We start from the raw sequence: 23,831 nt of genomic DNA, 5'->3' as shown, positions 1-23,831 counted from the left end.
AGCAGAGAAGGTTGTGTGGAGACCCCACAGAACCTTCCAGGGTCTGCAGGGGCTGTAGGGAACTGGAGAGGGACAACTCATCAGGAACTGGAGGGACAGGACAAGGGGAATGGCTTCAAACTGTCAGAGAGCAAGTTTAGATTAGGTATTGGGAAGGAATTGTTCCCTGTGAGGGTGGGCAGGCCCTGGCACGGGGTGCCCAGAGAAGCTGTGGCTGCCTCTGGATCCCTGGCAGTGTCCAAGGCCAGGCTGGATGGGGCTTGGAACAACCTGAGATAGTGGAAACTGTCCCTGCCCATGGCAGGGGTGGCACTGGATGATCTGGAAGGTCCTTCCAACACAAACCATTGTGGGATTCCAAATCATTTTGGGATTCCATGATTCTATGCAGTGGCTAAATGTAGGCCTTAATCACTTCTTAGTTTTTTTATCATTATTTTTTTAATAACTGTTTTTTTATATCTATGACTGGTGGCATTTCTCTTTCTTCTTTTTTCATTTTTTGTTCTTTCTTGCTCTTTGTCTCTAACATAAATTGCAGTTTCTTCTAGAGAAAATGGGCCTAGGCTCAATAGAATTCTCCATAAAGGCCTTAGTAGCTCTGGGCTGATTATCCACATTGCCCATCATTACACATTTAATCTAGGCTAGGAACCTTGGACCTCTGGATTGCTGAGGAACTAATGGACTAATGAGATGTCTAAATTGCCCATCAGAGCTTTATTGCAAATAGAAGAGGCTCCTGTCTGAAAGCCTTCATCAGAGATGTTGCAAGTTTGACCAGCTGGATGCCTCCACGTGGGCAGGGATGGATTGAGCCACCAGAAATGTCTGTCACCTTCAGCAAGTGTGACAAAGGCCTTGCTTACAGAGCAACTTCACCTGCTCAAGAATTGCCTGCTCCCCCAGTGCTCAGGTGGGAATGACATCTATTAACCTGAAGGTCAAATATCTGCACTTGCAGGGGGATTACTGCCCAGAGTGTCCCAGTTCTTTAGAGAATAGCTTTTCCCAGCTCTAGCAATGACATTAAAAGTTGTCTCCTAAGGAAATAAGTAACCAGGCAGTTCAATGGCTGTGTGTGCACAGAATCCAGCTGCTTTAGTAAATATTCACAGCAAAAAATTCATATATGTCTGGGTTGAAGTGGAGGAATATAGGCGCTCCAATTTATTTTAAGAGAATATGACAGAATATTGCCTTTCCAATGAAGGGGAAAAAAATTGTCATCAATGTATTCCATTCTACCAAAGGCATATTAGAAATAGCACCAATGTTTTCAATCTCAGTCACTTCATGTGCTCATTTTGCTCTCTGAGTCTGCTAAAGCTGGGAAATAATGTATGAAAATAAATGCTTGGTACTTTTACATGACTAAATTCTGATTGACTCAAGGCTTTAATGTTTGGAGTCCAGATAAAATTCATAGCTAAGAATTTCCATTTTCTATTTTGTGATGACAAGTCGGCATTTTTAAAATGCTTAGCAGCACAGTCCTCATCTTAACTTTATGCATCTAAATATTAAAAAGGCAGCTGTGATGCTCTCTGATGTCCTGCTGTTAAACAAGAACTTTCACATCTCAGGTTGTCAAACTAGTGCCTTCAGAAATTCAGATTCTGGGAGGGAAATCTTAAGCACTGGACATCAAGAGAGGAATTAAATTCATAGAAAGACAATGGTACAAAACCAGTTTAAAAAAAGTAAAATTATAGAAATATATATATTAAAATCATAATTCATGGTAGAATTACTGTCTAATCTTGTAGAAATTATCTATATTATTTTGGGGAGGTGGGGTTTGGTTTTGTTTGTTTGATGCTGAGGAAGGACTTAGCTGGAAAATTTATAATGATATGTAAGACATAGGGTTATTTTAAATTATTTGGACATCTTAGACAACCATAAAGTTCTCTCATGTTGTGATGTATTAATTTTATACGCAGAGCAGTTGTGCCTTAATACACACCTGGTAAACTGAATAACTGAGGGGAACATGAGAGGCCCCAATGAAAAGGGCACATGAAAGAAGCTCTGCACATTTATACCATGAATTATCTTTTGTCATTCCCCTATTCCTGTTTAATGCTTAAAGTTTCTTCTTCATCTTTCCCTCGCTCACTTCTGAGAGTGAGGGAAAGATGTAAGATGAAAATGTGTGTGTTCAAAACCAGTGATGGTTGATTTTCTTCTGTCAGGCTCATGCTCAGTGATTGTACATGGTCCTTGCATTTTTGGTTTTCTGTTATCCCTGTGGTACCTCAATGTTTTTGGAGTGAGTTACACAGCTGTGATGGGATCCCAAAGCTCTTCAAAGGCTCTTTGTTCTCCCCTCTCTCCCCACCGAAGAATTGTAGTTTGATATGTACACACCTCACTTTGTTTTACTCCTCCTCTTCTCTCTTCCCTGTCAGCTGAGAATTGGCAAAAAGCCTTTTTTTTCTGAAAAGAGAAAGCTCTTGGAATGTGTTGAAAGGTGGTCACGCTCTGGATTAGTCCCTCTTAGGGGAGCATTGTTTTCAGAGCAAAGCTATCTCTGCCTCCCAGGTGGTTTTAAGCTCTTTTCTGTCTGCTGTGTGCTGAGAGCAGATCACAGGCAGGCAAACAATGCCTGGTGCAGGTGTGACCAGAGGCTGGGCAGTCCTGCAGCACCTATTGCTGCTAATATTGGCATTGCTTGTGTTTCCCTTTCATACCTGCTCATGCCACTGAATGTTCCCTAAACCAGGGGAATGTGTGAGTGTGTTGACAAGTATGCTGGTATTTTTAGATGCACATTACCATCCAAGGAGAAATCTGCAGGGAAGGAAAATTTCACTATTTCTGGGAGGTAAAACTGTTTCTTTAGTCATAATTCACACCTTACTGTTGTTGGCTTGGGAGGGAAAAAATGAATTTATGTCCCTGCACTCCCACGTGCACTCACTCCCAGAGCAGTGGTACCTCTGGTGTGACCACACTGCCAAGTTTGTGAAAATTAATGTCAGAAATCCATACACTGTCCTGTGGGTAAGCTGACATTTTATCCCCTGTGAACACTGTGGGTTGCTTCATTGGTGATCTGTGTATGCAGAAAATGTTGGGTATGTGCTGCTTCTGGAGTAGATTGGGTGCTTAGAGAATGAAGCTGAGTGAAGAGACCCCAAAGTCAGCCCTGCAGTCCTACAAACTGCTCTGCTGGGCCCCCATGAGTCCTGCACATCAGCATTAACACTGCCCTTGCTCTGGTGTTGAGATCTCCCAATGTGACTCTCATTAAAAAATAGCCACAACATTCCTTGTTTCCAAACATCTTCCACACCCAGGGAGATCTTGCCCTCTGCTTTTAGCTGCAATGAGGCAAACAGGCTCTCTTGCTTGTTTAAAACCCTACTCAAATGAGATCTTGGTTGCTTTCCTCTCTACTTTTCCCTGGATTCCTCCTTTCACTCCAACCACCTTGGGAGGATCCCTGGCTGCAGCATCCAGAGGATGATCCCATTCCCAAGGGTGGAACAGCAACTCAGATTCTGTCCCCTACCTGCCAAAAAAACCATGGCTGATGCATTGTAAAACGCTGATCCTTCCCCATATCTCCTTTTCCTTTTCCAGCAGAGAGGAAGATGTGGATCACTTTTATTCCTCATGACATTTTTTTGTCCTTGGAAAACGTGCTGCATTTTCAGAGAAAAGACCTTCAGGCAGTTGTAGCCCCCTCCTCCATTCTCCATCCTCCTTCCTGCACAAACTGCTTGCTCAGCCTGGGAAAACTGACTTTTTTTGGCTTTTGTCTCTTTGCTGACTTGAGGTGTCTGCCAAATAAGCACTTTCACAAGAAATGCAGTCAACATATGCATACCTTTGGAAACAGAGGCTCTCCCTCACATTTTGGGAAGAAATGTGTCTACACCTCTCTCTGCCTTCAGCCACTAGAATATGAACTCATTTTCTTCCAGCTTAATTTTTTTTTCAGCAAGCAATGAGAGAAATGAGAGTTCATTCATGTTCACTATGTTTGAATACGATTGAATTTAGCCTATATATTCCCAAACAAGTCTGGATTTCTATTGTTCTGTTATTCTCTATTATAATCTTTTCCTTGCTTTGTTGTTTTGGGTTTTTTGGTTTTTTCCCCCCATTTTATGATGGCAGGAAATAACAGCATTGGTGAATGCCAGCAGAAAGCACCAGGATCTGATCACTCCAAATATCTGCAGATGGAAATGAGTGCACATGGATGTAGCCACAGCTCTTTCTTCTCCAACCTTGGGTTCATATCTTATTACAAAACTTTCTTATGGATCAAGTTGTTTGCTGATTTGACTCATCCAGAGTCATCTTTTTCTAAAAAACATCTTGATGTTCTTTTTTGAAAATATAGAAAGTTTCCAATTGGAAAAAATGTCAAAAGGGAAATATTATTGTCTCCTGTTTGAGAACCACATAAACCGGTGCCTATTTTTTTCTCGCTACATATTTGCAGGGGTTTTCCCCCTATTACATTTATCTTTATAGAGTCCAGTTCTGGTAAAATAAAACCTTTCCCTATTCTATGAGCTTACACTTTCCAAAATCCAAAACTAGCCCATGAACCGTGGGCTAGGAAATCTGGCACAAAGCTGGTGAGTAGTGACAGGAGCTTTCCACTTCTCCAGTCCAACATAATCAATGTGCTGTGTAATAATTAAATTATGTCCCACTTTTGGGGCTTCTTCTGATCTGTATCTTCTATTACAGATATGTTTATGTTCTGCACAGTGAAGAACTTTAAATCTTGGCAGAGAAAGATATGTAAAAACAAAAAAACCCAATTGAGCCAAGAAAGAAAAAATAGTCATGGGGGAAATCTTAAGGAGGATTCACTTGTTTGAAAAGACTACACAAGGTACTGAGTAGTAAAATTGAACTATCTAATTTTGCAAGTTATAATAGTTGCCAGAGACATAACAAAAGAGCAAAAGAAAGACTTGAGGATGGAAACAGGGATACTGAGAATTTTAACTGGGGAGATCTTACTAATGCAAGAGCAAGCCAAAATCTGGACACGTAGAAGAGGGGCTGAGATACATTATTTATCAGCAAAAGAAAGCTGTAAGTTGAAGAAAAACAAGAATTCATCCAGAGATTAATTCCTCCAGCAACAACAAAAAACAAAATAAAACAAAACACAGACACACAAAATAAATAAACCGGGGGGAAAATAGCTGCTATTTTTAGTTCTAACTGACTTCTAAGCACAGAAGGTCTGAGGAATTATCCAAATGTGTGGCAGTGAAACATTAAAGCAGATAAATCTTTATGAAAGTCAGGAGAGACAGGAATCACTAAGGAAAAGATTTCTCTTGGCTGTGGTCTTTCTGAAGAGTTTCTGCCCTTGTATTTTAGCTTCTCTACATTCACTTACAAGGTCTTTTCTCCCCTGTGCTGCTGGGGTCTTGCTGGAAGTGAGGAGTGTGTCTTAGATTAAGCTAAATTTAAATGACACTGTAATACAACAAATTGAAAGGAATAAAGTGAATTTTGTTAGAGTCCAGCTGAATTAAAATTGTGTATGAATGAAATGGGGGCTTTTGCTTTCTGTGCTTGCCGGTTCTTTATGTAATTATTTTCCATTTAAAAAATACAAATTGACTTTTAAATCTGTGACACAGATTCAGAATGAATGCAAGGAGGTACTACTAAACCATTTTGTATCAATTTCGTTCATTTTACCCTGCATCTGCTAATGGGCACTTCTGACAATCCAGCCATTTGTTCTGTTCTCTTGCAAGAGGCAGCAAAAGCTTCAGTCCCAGGTTCTGCTGTCTCAGATGTGCTTTTTTTTCTGCTGAGATATGTCAAACAAAAAACCTAATTCTGATCCACAGACATTCACATTTAATTAATTTCAGTAATTGACAATGTTTAATTAATGACTTGCACACAGCTTTATAGACTGGATTTCTTGTATCTGTAAAAGGGGATATGTTTTAAAAAACTGAAAATTCTTTCACTGAATAGAATGGAAAAAATACCCATCTACTAAACAGTTGCATTGGCAGGGAATTTTTTAACTTTAGTTAATTTTTTAGCTTTAACTAATTTTATCTAATAACAAATTTTAACTTGAATTAATTTTTTAATTAACTTGAATCTAAGCAACATGGCTGTATTTGGGTAAGCAGTCCAAAACAGAGAATTCTGAATGTTATAGTGTGTGCATTTGGGAGGAGGCAATGTGTACCTATGCTTGATTCTTTTGGTAAATATGCAAAGCAAAGGATCAGGGGCATTGAAAAGCATTTTGGTCATTTGCAGACAGCCTCTCCCCTGTCTCCTCTAGAGAAAATGCAGCCTTGCACGGCTGTGCATCCCACACCTCCAACCTCCTGCCCATCCTAAAATACTCCCTGGGATCACCCTGGTGTCACATTGAGCACCTTGGAAAGGACCAGCCTCAGGTGGAGCATCACTACACTGGCATGAACTCCTAGATCCACATCCTAAAATTAAAATATCCTATGGCTGTGACTTTGTGGCAGTTTCTCTTAAAATCTGGAGTCAATCTCTTCTTTTTGCCTACCCCTCCTGAGTTCAACACACACAAAAGTGTATCAAAGTTACTACTTTTGTGTAAGAAAAAAGAATCCCACAGCATTTCTTTGTAATAACTGTTCAGCTACAAAATTTTATTGGTCTCCTTCTATGTTCCCTCTAGAGGATGTAATGCACAAAAGCATTGCCACGGAACATATAAAATTACAAATGAAATTTATTGTAAAAAGTAGAATGTCTTCTAGACTGGTGTCAGTATTTATTTCATTCATAAACCAAAACTGCAGGTATAATATATTCATTGTCAGCAAGTTCATATGTGTAAATTGCCATCCAACAGTATTGACTGATATAAGACAGATATTGAAAAGACAATTTAAATTTACTCTTCCAAACATAAACTGTTCCACAAAAGCACTGTAAAAACTCCTTCAAAGTTTTGTGTTGTGCTTCACATTTATGGTTAACTACATAATTTGGTTGTGTCATAATCCACTGTGTTTGGCAATTTGGCATTAAAGGCCTGCAAAGCAGATTGGATCCTCACCACTTCACTGGTAGACAGTTTGAGTCTATGACGGAGCAAGCAAGAGAAGAGGTCCAGGCGACGTTGGCCGGGTGGAGAGAGTTTATTTACACGATCCCGAATCTCCAACAGCTGCAAAAGTGCTGAGTCCTGTGAGCCCTGAGTGTAGGGGTAGTCCAGCTGCAAAATCAAGTCTCGAATTGCTTCTGGGTCGAAGTGCATGCTGTAGCCAAACACTTGGATGTTGTTGATTTTCATGTAGCCCAGATTTCTGGAGGGATCGATAAATTCCAGGGGTTCGTAGTAGATGCTCTCGTTGCCGTTTGGGCCGTTCGACTTTATTCGACTCCTCAAATAGATGTGCACAGTTTCAAAAAATGTCTTCCACTTGTTGCCCAGAGTCAGCGTCCAGTTATAGCACTGAAGGGGTAAGTCCAGCTTAGTCCGCTCCCAGTCTGGGAAATTATTTTCATTCACAGGCATAAACCAGCTCTCAGAGTGGCTGCCCCCAAAAGGGTTGATATAAACAGCAAGGACGGGCTCCAAGGTGCTGTTCTTAGTCAGGCAAATCTGCAGAGACAGGCCCAGTATCATATGCACCAGGCTGGACTTGTACTTGTTGCTCTTGAGGGTGAGGAGCATGCGCTTCCTCCAGGAGGGGTCGAACCAGCTGTTGAGGCGCATGTCATTGCTGATGAAGATGGCGTGCACCTCGATCCTCCTGTCCGTCTTCTGCAGCAAGTACCTCATCTCCAGGTCCTGCAGGTCCGTCTCGAAGCCGATGTAGTGCTCGGTGGAGTCGGCCACCTCGGGCTTGCAGAGGCCCTGGCTGAGCATGTAGCCGGCGTTGCAGGCGCCGCAGCGCGTGCGGTTGTCGGGCGCACAGCTGAGGCAGGCGGGGCCCTCGCCCAGCGTGCAGGGCAGCGGCGCCTGGCACGCCACCTGGTCATTGGGGCACGCGCACGTGTGCGTCTCCTCCGAGAAGCTGCCCAGCAGCCCATTCTCGTTGCAGTACAGCAGCGACTGGATGCGGGTCAGCCAGTAGTTGGAAGACCTGAAGTGTAGAAAAAAAGTGGGTTTTAGTGAGGATTTGAGCAAATACGCGTTTTAGCAAATATGTGTTTTAGCCAATATGACTTTGTTATATTTTATTTTATCAATTTTAAATATAGTATATTTATAAGATATATATATAGTAATATAATAAAATATATGTAAATATAATATAAACTTTGTTATATTTTATAGACTTTTGTAGACTTTTAATATATATAATATATAATATATAATATATATTTCATATTATATAATATATAATAATATATATATGTATTATATAAACTTTGCTATATTTTATAGACTTTTATAGAATTTGATATATTTTAAAGACTTTTTATAGACTTTTTATATATAATATAATGTATATAATATAATATATAATACATATAAAATGTAATATATATACATATATTACATAAATGTTGTTATGTTTTATAGACTTTTTATAGGCTTTGTTATATTTTTTAATTTTATACATAATAAAATATATAATATAATATAATATAATATAATATAATATAATATAATATAATATAATATAATATAATATAATATTATGTTATATTATATTACATTACATTATATTATATATATATTATATAATACAATACGGGGAGGGACCTGGGCTTCTGAGGTAAACCTTGAAATCACACCACAACATATATATAAATAATATAATAGAAACTTTTATTTTATAGACTTTTTATAGACTTTGCTATATTTTATGAATTTTATATATAATATATATATTATATAGTAGATAATATAATATATAATACACATATAAATAATATAATCTAAAAATATATTTTAATTATTTCTAATTTATCAATTTATAGAAAGAGGAAAATAAAGCTGGTTTTAGTGTCAGGTTAAGGCACGATATCATCTGCTGTCAGATAGATACAGGTATAAATTGTCTCTTAACAATGCAGAATCACAAAAGAAAAGTTTCCTTATAAACCACAGGCATGACAGGAACATTTATTTCAGGTATTTGCTTTCTCTGTGGCTCTGTCAAGGCAGCCTGACAAAGAGCCATTTTCTGTAGCTGTCTTCAGATTAACATCTTGAAATCCTACACAATTCAGATTATTTTTGTGTGTTCTATTTGACCAAGGAAGAGTTTAGTGTATATCTAAGTGTCTACAACTCTACTGTCCCTCTATTCTATTATGAAGATTTTATTTTTTTTTACTAGCTAGAGCTGCTTTGATTAACAGACAGCAAGCCAAAATTCTTTCCTAGAATAGCACAGATCCCCACTCCCCACCTAAAGAGATTCTTTAGAACACTTCCAGCACTACAGAATCTCTACAGGAAGCCAAGCATGAGCATGTTGTGTTTACTTTTCATCTTTGGAGACAAAATTAAAAGATCACTTTAATGTTCTTCTTGTCATCTCATTTTGGTTTCACTAGGAGGAACAGTTAATGTCCTACATCACACTGGGAAAAATTCTGAAAGCAACAGTTTAGGCTGATGAGGCACAGCCACTAGAAGAATGACAATGGGAAGAGCAGAACTACATGGAAATAGTCAGAAAAATTATTTTCTTTGCATTTTTCAAGTCCTATTATTCCTAGCAATGCACAGTTTAAATAACTTGTTTTGTCTGCTGCAATCAGATCTGTTGTTGCCACATGAATGATGATGGTTGTGCAGTTTCTTCCCCTTTCATTACATTGTTTTGGAGATAAAATACAAGACCCTCATTTGTTCCTTACTGACTTTTAAGTAATCTGAATTTGCCTCAAAGAGAAATCCATGGCATCTCAAATTATGGTATTTAAGAAACATGAAAATAAAGTTCAGTAAAAAAATATTCTCATGATCTAAGTCACCAGTAATATGGCGACTTCTTAAATCTTTATAATTTTTCCTGTTTTTAGGGCAGGAATCTTGGCTGTTCAGGGGTGGGGGTTTATATGCCTACTGATCTAGGTATTTTCTAGAAGCATAAGTAAATATTATAATATGCACAACTTGAATATACCTTATCATTATTCTTCTTGGTTCATATTTGAAAGTCAGCATTAAGCAAAAATATTCTGGGTGAGCCAACCACATTCTGGGTATTCCAACCACATGGTGTATAAAACACTGGGTTTTTTTCTTTATTAATGATGCAATCTACTATTTCAATGATTATGAGAAGCAAAATTTCTATAAAGTCACTTTTTTTCTGTTCTCTTTATTTTTAATGACCTTACCTCTCTCCTTCTATTTTGTTAGGGAATACAAGCAGCAGTTTAAAAATCTGCATGAAATTACAATCTGCAAAATAAAGTAAGTTTCTTTCTATAAGTTAGTAATGTTGTTTGTAATTTAGTATTATGTAGCTTATTTAAACTGCTATGTCTTTGATGATTAGCAGTTACAAGGAGGTCAACAACTTTAGAGGGAAGGAGGTTATCTCCTTATTCCAATGAAGTTCAAAACAATAACATTCTGATATTATTGCCTTCCTTTGATTTCTCTTTACTTGATTTTAAACAGAGAGATTTCAAGAAGAATCTGCTTATACCTGTCTTTGATTATTTAACAAATACAGTCTATTTTAAAAAATAAAATCTACTTCCTTACTTAACTGCTTGTTTTAAAATTAGCCATTAAGGAGTACTGTTACTCTTTGTAAATTTATTGCTTTCAGTGGAGCAAATTAAGTAAATTATGCAAAAGTACATAAAATGTGGATAATACCTACTTTATTTAAGCCACTCATCCTTAACTAGGTAAACTCACACTGGCACATCATTACAAAATCCTTCTTTTTCTCCTAGAAATTCAAGATTAGATAAATTCTGTAGCCTGCAGCCAAGGATCAGGTTTGATTGGAAGCAGATGTGTCCTGCAGGTCACATCTGGCTCAACAGCTGGTGCAGCTGAGGCTGCCACAGCCCCTCTGGGGATGGTGGCATCTGGGGACAGAGGGGTTTCAGAGAAGGTGAGAAGTGACAGCTCAGGTGCCAGACCTACTAACCCTGTGACAAGGGCTTCAAGCATTGTTAGCTTGGGGCTGGAAAATAAAGCATCCAGGGAGAGAGGCTTTCCAGTGTGGTTTGGAACCGCATCATCCAGCTGGAACTGGATGATCTTCAAAGTCCTTTCCAACCAAAAACATTCTGTGACTGTGTGATTCATTCTGTGCAGAAAGTGTGCACCTAGGGGATCTTCTCTGTGCCTGGACATGGATGTGTGTGGGGAACAGGCAGATTTGGACACACTTCCAGTACTGTGACTTCCCCAACATCACAGAGGTGTGGTGGATGGACAGAGACTCCTTGGAGAAATCAAGAAATCAGGTAGAAGAGGAACAATTGCACTCCCCAAAAAAAGAAGACTACAGAACAAAATGTTCAGTATTGAACAAGCAATGGACTGGTTGGGATCTCCAGGGCAGGGGTGAGAGCAGAGGACAGTGAGAGGGGCACTGTCAGAACGTTTACACACTATAAGATAAAATGAAATAGGTGAAGCCTCCCTGAATTCACAGAATTCACAGGATGACCAGGCTGGAAGAGACCTTCAAGATCATTGAGTCCATCCCAGCCCCAGCACCTCAACTAAACCCTGGCACCACTTGCCACATCCAGGCTTTTCTTAAACACATCCAAGGATGGTGACTCCACCATTTCCTCAGGCAGGTCATTCCAGTATTTTATCACTCAGAACCAGAGAAAGCAATATGACCAAAGGTGCCCTGAGCAAGACTTGAAAGAGCTCTTCAATTATTCTTTTAACAAAACAAAAATTATTATTTGATTTGGAAAATCGCACATGCTGGCCTGATGAGTTAGTTTTCCAAACACTGGGGTGCAGAACCAGCTTCTAAAGCTAGTGAAACCAGCAAGAATAGTCCTGGTCACTCCACTGAGCTTCAAATAAAAATGGAATGCTTGAAATGCCTGTGCCATCCTCATCCTGCAAAGTTATGTAATAATTTATAATCAAAAGCTGTTTCTGGTCATTCACACACTTGAAATCACAACTTTACTGTAGAAGTACATTTTTAGTTGAATTAAATATGATACTTTGTGAGTACAGGATACTTGTCAAATTATGTAATGAATTACACCTTCCTGGAAATTGTTTGGAATTTTTTAAACTTCTTTTGTTTATTAATAGCAAATAATTGAAATCAACATTTTAAAACCAGCACAAAAGTACAAAATAAGTGCTAAATCTGGGCAGAATTTCTGTGAGAACATGAATATTGATCGTCCTGTTAGTAGAAAACCTGTTATCTCTAAAAGAAGAGAATCACTGCTCCGACTTATGAACATGGAAACGAGAAACCCTTCCAAATCCCAAATTCCTGCCTTTTAGTTAAGACCCCAAAACTGGGTCTCCATTATTCTGGGGTTTGAATCTCACCACTGTCTGCAAAGAACTCCTGCTCACACAAATCACACCTCTCAGGGAAGAACAATTCCTGCTCCTTATTAATAATAATAAGAAGAAGAATTCCTCCCTCCTTATTCCTCCTTGTCTGATCAAATATGTCAATGTGAAAATACCTGGAGGTGCACAACAATATTCCACAAATTTTCTCAGTTCTTAAAATTTACTTGGAAGCAGATTGTTAACTAATTCTGCTTCAATGACAACTTCAGCTCCAACTTCTACTCATTTCCTACTCTGCTGCAAGTTCAGGCTACTGCTGCAGGATGAAAAGACTCCTGTGGTTAAATCTGCTGCCCCATAAACTGCACAAGCTTTCAGCTGGAATGCTTGCAGGAGAAAGAAAGTCTGCCAGATAATCTCACTTTTACACAAGCATGGTAAAAAATATGATAATCCTAGGCAAGTTAATGCAGCAATTAACACCAGCCAAGCTTCTGATGAGAATCTTAATGGCAGACATAAATCATAATTCTGAAGTGCATTTAAAATATTTTGCAATTCTTTTTCTTACTCTGAAAAAAAAACTTTACTTAAAGACAGGATTATTTTTACTAGAGCAGTTGCAAGCTTAATCCAAACCACATGTCTAATCCTGTTCAGCACACTGTAACATTAAATGTAAGAACAAAGCACTATGGTCACCCTATAGAATAGCTGGAGCAAGTATTTAATCATGATATGACACTTTTACCTCCTTCTCTGCCTCACTAAGTGCTTAACATCTGTTGTACATCAGATGGCTCAGTAGCAGATGATGAGTACTCAGTGAGGCAGATGCTAAGTAAAAAAATGAAGACAATTTAACAAGAAGAGGAGAGGCAGTAAAATACCCATTACCTACTTTCCCCTTCTTTGGAGGCCAAGTCCAGTATAAATCTGTGAGACAGCAACATCAGCACCAAGTGCACTTACAGCCATCTCTACAACATCCTGCTCTGGATCAGGTGGATTTACATCTTGGGAAGGACAAAGCAGACTCCAAGTGCTTTGGTTCTGTGCTGTGATTCAAAACAACAACAGTAATGGCTGCTTAATTTGATAATGGTCTTGATGCGAGTGTTGTTTTCCTTCTAGGAATCAGGGTAAAATTGCCAACTGCACAGAAGCCAGGAGAGCAGTGAGTGATTGCAGAATCACAGAACCACAGAATGGTTTGGGTTGGGAGGGACCTTAAAGCCAATCCTCCCCCATGGGCAGGGACATCTTCCATTGTCCCAGGCTGCTCCAAACCCCATCCAACCTGGCCTTGGGCACTGCCAGGATCCAGGGGCAGCCACAGCTTCTCTGGGCACCCTGTGCCAGGGCCTCACCAACCTTACAGAGAATTCCTTTCTAACATTTAATCAAGCCTCTCATCTGGCAGTGGGGAGCCATTCTCCTTTTTCCTGTCACTCCATCCCTTGTAAGTCTCCCTCTTTCTTTCCTGTGGGCTCCCTTCAGGCACAGTACGGTAACCCTAAAGCTTCTCTTCTCCAGGCTGCACAATTCCAGCTCTCCCAGCCTTCCCTGCCAGCAGAGCTGCTCCATCCCTCTGCCCATCCTGGTGCCTGCCCTGGGCTCTCTCCAGCAGCTCCAGCTCCTCCCTGTGCTGGGGCAGCTCTGCAGGTGGGGTCTCACCATGCTCAGGGGCACAGGGGCACGATCCCAATCCCTCCCCTGCTGCCCAGGCTGGGGCTCAGCCCAGGGCAGGGGGTCCAGGGCTGGGGCAGCTCCAGCTCTCACCCCCAGCACCCCCAAACCCTTCTCTCAGGGCTGCTCCAGCTGCTCCTCCCAGCCTGGACTGACCCCAGGGGCTGCCCTGAGCAGCCCTGGTTGAACCTCCTGGGGTTCCCATGGGCCGCTCCTGGAGCTTGTCCAGGGCCCTCTGGTGTCACAGACACATTTTATGAAAAATCTTTTTCTTAGGATTTTTCCTCCTGAGAAGCTGACAGGCCTCAGGAACAAAATGTAAACAATGCTTATCTGCTGCTGTGGAATGCAACAAGTAGATCTTTGATTAGCTCATGTTGGTTGTTTCTAATTAATGGCCAATCACAGTCAGTTAGCTCAGACTCTCTGTCTGAGACACAAGCTTTTGTTATCATTCTTTCTTTTTCTATTCTTAGCTAGCTTTCTGATGAAATCCTTTCTTCTATTCTTTTAGTAAAGTTTTAATATAATATATTATCATAAAATAATAAATCAAGCCTTCTGAAACATGGAGTCAGAGCCTCATCTCTTCCCTCATCCTCAGACCCCTGTGAACACCGTCACACTCTGGATGTCACCCTGTCCTTCAGGGCTGTCATTGCACCCTCTGCTTGCAAACCTGCTGAGGGTGGCCTTGATCCCTCTGGCATTAGAAGATTGAATGTTTTTAGTTTATTCAGCCTCACAAAATTACCCACCACTGAAATAAATGTGCGTGAAATAATTTTCCTCATGTTACAGGTGTGGCAGTGAGACTCTTGGTGACACTGCAAATCCCACTCACAAGGATGGCAAAGAGGAGCAGTGCAGCTGCTCTGAATTCACATCTCACAATTTCACTGCTGCTCTCTCTACCTGAGCCAGGAACTTTCAGGCTGACTCAAAAGTCTGGGTTGTGTGGGCCATGGTGAACACAAAGAGTGGTGTAAAGCAGGGAAGGACTATGATGCTTTTCTAAATGTGTGTAAAGGAAAGAGAAACCTCTACCTAAGAGATGCCTGCTAACATACACAGAAAGGATATTAAAATTAGCTATGGAATTTTAATGGAAATGTCTCCATGTGCTGAAATTGCTTCCAGTATTGAAGTAGATGCAGTAACTAAAGAACTCTGTCTCAGTGTGAGGATGCTCTGGGGTGACTAGATGAACCTGGAGCATGCTGCTGGATTATGTTGCTGGGGCTCTACACAATCTAAACTGAATCTACTTTGAATTATGGAGCCAAAATACCTTGTTTTCCCTGTTAATCTCATTTAAGGAGAGTCTTTCCAGATCCCCTAGCCCTCGTGCCACCATTCTGCAGCTGTTGCCTGGGCCCCTCAGGGCTGGTACAAAATCAATAATAAATGTTCTTCCTTTTAAATTCCACATAGTCTTTATATCATGAGAAGTAGAGGAATTAAATCCCTACATTAAGTGGTTGAAACCTTTTGCATCTCACAGAGAAAACTGCCATGGGTTTAACAATATTTCAAGCTAAACAATATTTTGGCACTAAAGCATGTCATATTTCAGAGGATGTTTCTATTTGGTCTGTTATGAATTGATTTACAAAGCTTTGCAGTTTTAACTACATTTATGTTACACTCTTATAATTCTCATAGTAAAATTTTTCTAATATGAAACATTTCTGCCACACACACCCCAAAAGAATAATTATTAAGAAGAAAAAAATTAAGATAGTATATCCACAATTATTTTGACATAGCCCTAATCATAATGACCATTGCGGTATTTTTAATTGGGAATCAAACTGCTTTGTAGCACCAAATATTTATGTAAAGGGAGACAAATCAGAGAAAAGCTTTGAAAGCTTTTACTAAATAATGATCCAAAGTGCAGCAGGGACAAAGGAAATACATAGAAAATTAATTAATGGAGTCAATTATAGAACAAAAAGAATCAGAAGTGTTAGGAAAATTAAGAGTTTCCATGTAAAGGAGAAGGGAACATGCCACACGCATGCACAAAACCCCACCAAAATACTCCAACCATTGTGTGCTACTTGGAGCCACTCACCTGTTGGGTGAGTGTGTGCTTGTGTTTGTAGTGCTAGATCTGTGAAAAACTGACATTGGCTCACAGATTAACCACTCATTTTGTGGAATTTTAGGTGGAATTTTCCAGATGTGTCTTAAAGTATTAATGTAATAAAGAATTATGGAGTTATTACAAGATTTAACTGGATATCTCTGTGACACTCAGGTTAATAAACCCCTTTAGGGCACTAGAAAAGTAACAGCCAAATTTACTGCAATGTAATCATATTTTTGTGTGTGTGAAGGAAAACTGGGGAAACATCACAATATTGAACAAACTGAAAGCGAACACTGAAATGCCTTTACTTTCAGATGGAGAAGTGAGATGAGGGTGTGATAATGCTGTGTGCATTTCTGTACACAATCCTGGAACCGTTTTCATTGGAAGGGACCTTTCAGATAATCCAATCCAATCCAATCCTCCCTTATGGGCAGGGACACCTTCCACCAGCTCAGATTGCTCCAAGCCCATCCAGCCTGGCCTTGGACACTTCCAGGGATCCAGGGGCAGCCACAGCTTCTCTGGGCACCCTGTGCCAGGGCCTCACCACCCTCATCCTAAAAGGAATTTTTTCTTTATGCCCAGCCTAAATCTACCTTCTTTTATTTAAGAACCATTGTCCTTTATCCCCTCACTATAGCCCGTCTTTGAAAGCGTCTCTGCATATTTCATGTAAATCCATAAAATCTCACTCAATATAAATCTCACTCTGTATTGATGTTGCCCAGTGTATTTTCCCTGCTTTTCTGCCAAACTTTCCCTCTCAGCTGGATTATTTAGCCCCAAAAGATGCTCATGTTAATGTAGAGCAAGGGCAGTTCTTTGCTCTGTTTTCAGTAGACCATAAGGTAGAGGTAAAAAAGAAAGTAATGAAGGGACACCCCGACTTGGAAAAAGGAGAAAAATTAAATACGATTTTGAAATGAAAAGTCCTTTCACTGAATAATTTAGGATGGAAGTGTAAATGCAGCTAATTCAGGGGTTTCTTTGATTTTTAATATGTATAAATAAACCTAATTTCAGTATTTAATCTATAGGATAAAGGGAGCCAGTAGCAGCTACCAAGACCAACTGGATTCCCTCGTCAAGATCTTGAGGCCAAAAGCACAATAATAATCTGTTTGTGTGAGCTGTGCTGGAAACTATAACAAGAGGTACAGGCAGTAGAAATTCTGGAATTAATAAAAAAGTAGCTTTGACTGAAAGCTCTTTGAATACAATGCAGCAGATCACAAAAATCTAGTGAAGATGAGAACAGAGTGCTGTGTGTTTTAACTTCAGATAGGAGGAAGCAGCATCCATGTTTTTGGAGTATTTTATTGAAAATAGGAGTAAAAGAGAAAGTTCAGAGACTGAAGATAAATTCTGAGCTAAAGCCTTTCAATATATTGTCGGATAATCAAAAATCAAGCAAAAGGGCAATTATAGGGTTACTGTACCATAACAGACCCACAAAAACCCCACTGCTGACAAAAGCATCCAAAGTTTTAAAGACTAAAAATCTGGATATGAAAAGAGATTTCACACCAGAAAAATAGCCATCAATTCCAGATTTTATGGAATTATTCTGGGTAAAAGCAGAGCCTCATTAACAGTCAGTAGCAGAGAGGCAAGTCCATGATTACATCTGTGAAGCTGATACAAGACCATTCCATCTTCTCATTTTCCTATTGATTTTGAGACAGGACCTTTAGTCCTGTTTTAGGCATCCTTATTCCCAGATACAAATAACTGAAACAAAATAAAACGAGCAAACAAATAAATGAAAATCTGTTTCTGCAAACTTTGTGGCAGCTATAAATGTGGAGCTGGGGAAAATCTGCTTTTATTTCTGTGTGATGGTGGCTGTGGACCAGTCACTTGCTCCTTCCTTTTATAATGATCCTTATTTTTTCCCTGCTGTTTCCTATTTGGATTATAAATGTAGTTATCCCTAAAAGCTACTGGAATATAAACAGCAACAATCTGTCATTTTCTTCCATTGTGCAGAACCAGAAGGATTACAGCAAAGCAAGAATCTCCCCGACAAGAGTAATGGTCTTAATTAAAGAATACAAAACTCAGCTCTGTGTTCATACCTTGCTTGTCATGTTATTAAACAAAATAAACCAAAATAAGATTGTGAGATCACTGTGCTTTTATTCTCTAATTTTGTAATAACTGAAAATAACTATAATTTTGAGCAAACCCTTAAAATTTTAATATAGGCACAAAACACATTGCAGAAGAGAGTTTGGTTTTCTGCCATGGTATGTTTGAATAAATTTCAAGGAAACCCTTGAATTTCTGAAGGAAAATTAAAGGCTGTCCAGGAAAGTTGGATCCTGCTGTTTTAAAAACAACATGTATTTCACTTCACTTTAAATTGTATAACACTTGTAATAATATGTCAATTGTGTAACAGTCATAAACAGAGAAAGTATTAAAATAAATGGCCAAACATTGCATGTCTACAATATCAATTAGGAGACAGACTTGCAATAATGCTTATGACATATAACAAGTGATTGTATCTCCTAGAATATTTTTGCCTTCCTTAAGCAATCAAACCTACAGCCTGAAATGCAATATAGAAGGTGATAGAAAGGGTGAAAAAAAGAGTAATTTTCTACATGTTAATAGAAAAATTAGTGTAGATAACTGAGTGAGGGGCCAAAGCCCCACCTTGGAAGATATGGAATTGTGATGTGCACCATTAGAGGAACTCTGCATCACACCCTGAAGCAGTGACAACTCTTATTGCAAAGAAAGATCATGTTACTCCTGAAATGCTATTTTTCTACATAGGTAAATCTTCTGATGAGTTCATCCCCTATTGGCATTGTATGCCTTTAAATGCCATCATATTCAAGGTGGTAAGAAAACCTCCTCATGCAGAACTGCTTCCTTGGCACTTTGACATTTTTATTTGAGGGAATATAATTAAAAACACACACACAAGTCCATCCAAAATAACAACAATAAGCTGACAAAATACCCAACATTCTGGTCCTCTTTAAATTCCTCCTTTTTAAAATTAACAGGCTGCAACAGAAGGAATTAATTTAAGGACCTTGTCTTTCACAAAGTATTCCTAAGTGTTCACATCAATAACCAAAAGTGGATTGGAGCAGACAAGATTTCCTTCCAGGAGAAGAAAAAAAGATCTGTTAGAGAATCAGTTTCTCTGACATGTGATGTATAACATTTCAGAGCCTCCAAAGGCATGGGTTTTAAGGGATATTTAGCATTCTTAACAGTCATTCCAAGAATCTTGGATTGTAATCGCAGTGGGACACTAAAGGCTCTGGAGGAATTCTATCATTAACAAGGTCTCTAGTGTGCTTCATATAAATATGTGTATATATATATATATATATATATATATATATATATATATAAAATATTATATAGATATTAACATATTATATTATATTATATTATATTATATTATATTATATTATATTATATTATATTATATTATATTATATATATAATGTAATATATATATGTAATATACAAAAATACATCTATATATATATAGATGTACACATACACATTATATATCCATATATATACAAAACTTTCCTCCTTAATACCCCAGGAACTCTCAGAAAGGTTTATCTGTCTCTTCCAGGAAAACCAGATGAAAATCAGGGGAAAATCAAATAACAAAGCTACAAAAATCCCCTGAAAAAAAGTCCTCTGAAACACACACTCAGGGGCTCTAAATGAACCAAAGGAACAAGGGTCATGATGGCATGAGGGGAATGGTGATGATACTAATTAATGGAAATGAATGATGAAGATATAAAATTGAATTTTTTACTGAGGACAGAGAAATGGCAAAGAGCTCATTTTCTTTACCATCTTGTACAGAATTCTGCACCACCTGTAGTTCAGTACCTTTGCACTTTAAGCTCATGAAGGCTGGTTAAATTTAAGTTTGTGAATGAAGTCATGAAGCATGAAGGATATCATAGTGTTAGCTTTTAATGCTTAATTACTGGGATAAAAGCACTTCCAAATTGTCCCCAAAAAGATTCAATAAATTCTTGATATTGTAAATGATATTGCACCTTCTATTGTATTTATAGTAAAAGTGAAAAGAAAAGCCTGAAGCCATGATCCATATTGAAAAAACAACCTGCCTCAAGAGCCTTTGCCTTGAGGAGGTCCCAATCTATGTGCAAACCAGACCAAATAAATAAAAATGGGGTGTAGGATGTGCTCAGGGGAGTTTTAGAGCTGCAGTGAGGGATGGGGAGGACTGGAGGGGGATAACTGCAGAGATATGAGCTGAAGTCCAAGTCTGGATCTTTAACAGCCCCTCTGTCATGCAGATGATTTCCTGCTGTGCACAGGGAGTACCACTGAATACCAAGGAACAGCCACAAAAATAGCACTGATGTCCTCAGACAAACATATCAGTCATGGTTTCTCCTGTTTGTCCCACACATGGGGTTTGGAAATATCTTTGACATGGATTCTAGTCGATAAGGCGGTTAAGCATTTATGTGGGGAGTTTGCAGATTTTGGTGGGATTTCTTTCACTTTCTTCAATCACTGATGACTTTTCCCTCTTTCCAAGCTGTGGTGCTCCTGATGACAGCAAAGGTAAGAGGGTTTGTCACAGGCAGGTAAACAGGGCTGCAGCACAACCACTCTCACCTTGGTGAGTAATTACACTGCCTCTGCCACACCATCCATCTCCAGGGGCAAAAGGACTGAGGAGCTCAAATCCACACACAGCCCAGTGTTTCTCACAAGGCTGTTTACAGCCAGCATCAACATCCCCAGAAAGTCAGAGAAAAATTGGCTCTGCTCAAATCCTTTCTTGGATTTTGAAGTTTAATCTTAAGAGCCAAACACTCCTTCTCCAAACCCCAAACTGTCCATGGTACAAGGAAAGCAAATGAACATTGGCTTTACATCTGGCAGGAGTTTTACAATCAGAGCTGTTTATTGCAATAAAGCAATTACTAGTCAAGCATTTCTATTATCTGAATGCCTATTACTCCCTCAATCTATCTAATTCACCTCACTATGGGCTTGCTCTAAAAAAAATTATGGCAGTAGTAAAGAGGACCCCTTTAACTTGAGAGCATTCCTGATCAATCACTTACATAGTCCTAATATTTTTAACACCAGCCTGTAGCTCTGTGAGAAACCACAGGAGCTCCTGCTCAGTGATGTAATTTTAAAAGTAATTTTAAGAGTACCACCTGTCCTTGTAACCAGCAGTATATTGCCAGTGATCCTTATTTACTCAAATAAAACTTGACTGAATTCCTTTAAAACTCTACAGCAGTTTTCACTGGCTGTCTTTAGTTTCTATGGAAACACATTCAATTATTATTTTGTCACACAGGACTGAATTGCTGCATAGACTCCCCACCACAAATGGGTACTTGAACTCTTGAATATCTCTACCCTCAGCTCCAGAAATAAAGGTTTGTTGGGTACTCAAAGACCATTTAGCTTCCCAGCATGAAATGATTGTGATGGAGGAGAATATTTGAATTGTCCTGGCATAATCTTTAATGCATCCTACTAAATCCTGCAGTTTGAGGATCTCAATGATTTCCCATCTTCTAGTTGAGGATGATATTAAGGTAAAAATAACCATTATAAAGAGGAAGATAGGGTTGCTGTGGGAGAAAGCTTCATTGTCTTGCTAAGGGAGTCATTGCTTTCCTGTTGATCTGCAATATGATTGATTCTTCTACTTAAAATATTCTGCTGAAGTTGAGCATGGTTGCTGAGGTTGTTTCACAAACCTTTTAAACTTTGACCTCTTTAATACAGTTTATATTTTCCTCTTTTATGGTTTGCAGGGAATGCTGTTTAGCATGTAAAACACAAACCCATAAACATGAACCCATTAGATGGAGTGCAGAACAACATCTGTTGTGCCAAGTCATAATCCCCCACCCCCAAATCTTGGTGTTGATGCTCCACGTAATCCTGAAGTCTAGCCCAGTCCTCAGGTACTGCCACTGTGATATCCTCAGAAAAGAAATGTAAACAATAATTACCTGATTGCTTGGAACGTGGTTTGGAGGTTCCTTACAGGTGCATCTTGGATTGGTTTCATGTGAATTGTTTTTAATTAAGGGCAAATCCCAGTCCAGCTGTGTCAGGACTCTGGTCAGTCACAGATTTTTTATTATTATTCTTGTTTAGCCTTCTGATGTCTCCTTTCTCTTTTCTTTAGTTTAGTTTTAGTATATAATTTTCTTTTTATATAATATATATAATAATATAATAAATCAGCCTTCTGAGAACTTGGAGTCAATTCTCATCTCTCACCTTGTCCTGGGGACCCTCACAACACCACAACAATTAATAACCACAATGTACAGGAACAGAAGGAGGGGAGCAGTAAGATTGGCTGAATTCTGCCAGGAGGCCCTACAGAGATAATTCCTGTGGCCTTTCCTAAAGCATAAATTATGGCTTGGACTCAGGGACTTCAGATTAGAGACAGAACCACTGAACTTCAGACAAAATGGACACAAGGTGAAGAGGAGATGACCAAAAGTGCAAAAGCCTGCTGTAGAAACCTGGCTTTAGCATTGTGACAGCCAAAAAAAAAAATCTTTCTCAACTCTCATGCTATTCTGCAGTAAAATTACATTTATTTTAATGTTGGAAAGCATTTTTTTTTCATTTTCTTCTTGACTAATATTTATTTTTGTTTTGCAGGTAGTTGCTTGTTTTGTTTTTTAAAAATTTTCACTGATTCATTTTTCTTTATATAAAATCTCTTTGGAGCACAGAGTGGCAATATCTTCCATAAACAAACTGCTAATTATGAACACCTAGTACATAACACTGACCAGCTTTTCCCCTAAATATCACAGGGAGATTCATTACTAATACATGAAAGACGGTCTACTAATGTTTTCTAGGCAAACTCAGCAAATATTGAGGAAAATACATAATAACCATTGTGCTGGGAATTGCCTTACTCTGGTTCCAGACCCAGAGCAGTTAGAGAGCAGCTCTCTTTTTGGGAGGAGGGTGGAATCAGTCTGTTGTCCCCACATCAGATAAACGGCAATGGATAATACATGACTTTTCCTCCTTTTGCCAGTGGCTGACTCATAGTGGACATGGCTGCAATGCTTTTCCTCCTTGAGCAGGGCTCTTTCTCAGAAGTGATTGATGGATGAGATTTTCTGCCCACAAAGGACAACATGCCAAGGACAAAGAGACACAAAAGGGTCATATGAGATCACATCATAGTGAACTCAGAACTAGCACTCCATTACAACTTTTCCTTTCCTTTTCCTTTCCTTTTCCTTTCCTTTTCCTTTCCTTTTCCTTTCCTTTTCCTTTCCTTTTCCTTTCCTTTTCCTTTCCTTTTCCTTTCCTTTCCTTTCCTTTCCTTTCCTTTCCTTTCCTTTCCTTTCCTTTCCTTTCCTTTCCTTTCCTTTCCTTTCCTTTCCTTTCCTTTCCTTTCCTTTCCTTTCCTTTCCCTTTCCCTTTCCTTTCCTCCCCTTCCCCTTCCACTTCCCCTCCCCCTTCTCCATTTTTTTCCTTTTCCTCATCAAATACCAACCTTAAAACAGTAACAAAACCAAAGACAAGAGAAATCCTGCAAAGTTCAGA

General features: G+C 39.0%; 1 protein-coding gene across 1 annotated transcript in view; it reads right to left on the bottom strand.

The window, feature by feature from the left end:
• Window positions 1-6,720: 6,720 nt before the first annotated feature.
• Window positions 6,721-23,831, bottom strand: part of LOC131560121 (BMP/retinoic acid-inducible neural-specific protein 3) — a 199,023-nt gene continuing 181,912 nt past the window's right edge. Inside the window, exon 8 of the mRNA XM_058808788.1 lies at window positions 6,721-8,093. Within this exon, the coding sequence (XP_058664771.1) occupies window positions 6,977-8,093 (1,117 nt within the window). The 3' untranslated portion in view covers window positions 6,721-6,976. The remainder of the gene's footprint in view (window positions 8,094-23,831) is intronic.

Source organism: Ammospiza caudacuta, chromosome 7 (assembly GCF_027887145.1).
Source record: "Ammospiza caudacuta isolate bAmmCau1 chromosome 7, bAmmCau1.pri, whole genome shotgun sequence".
NCBI classification, from domain to species: Eukaryota; Metazoa; Chordata; class Aves; order Passeriformes; family Passerellidae; genus Ammospiza; species Ammospiza caudacuta.
This window is presented reverse-complemented; position numbering and strand designations above follow the sequence as displayed.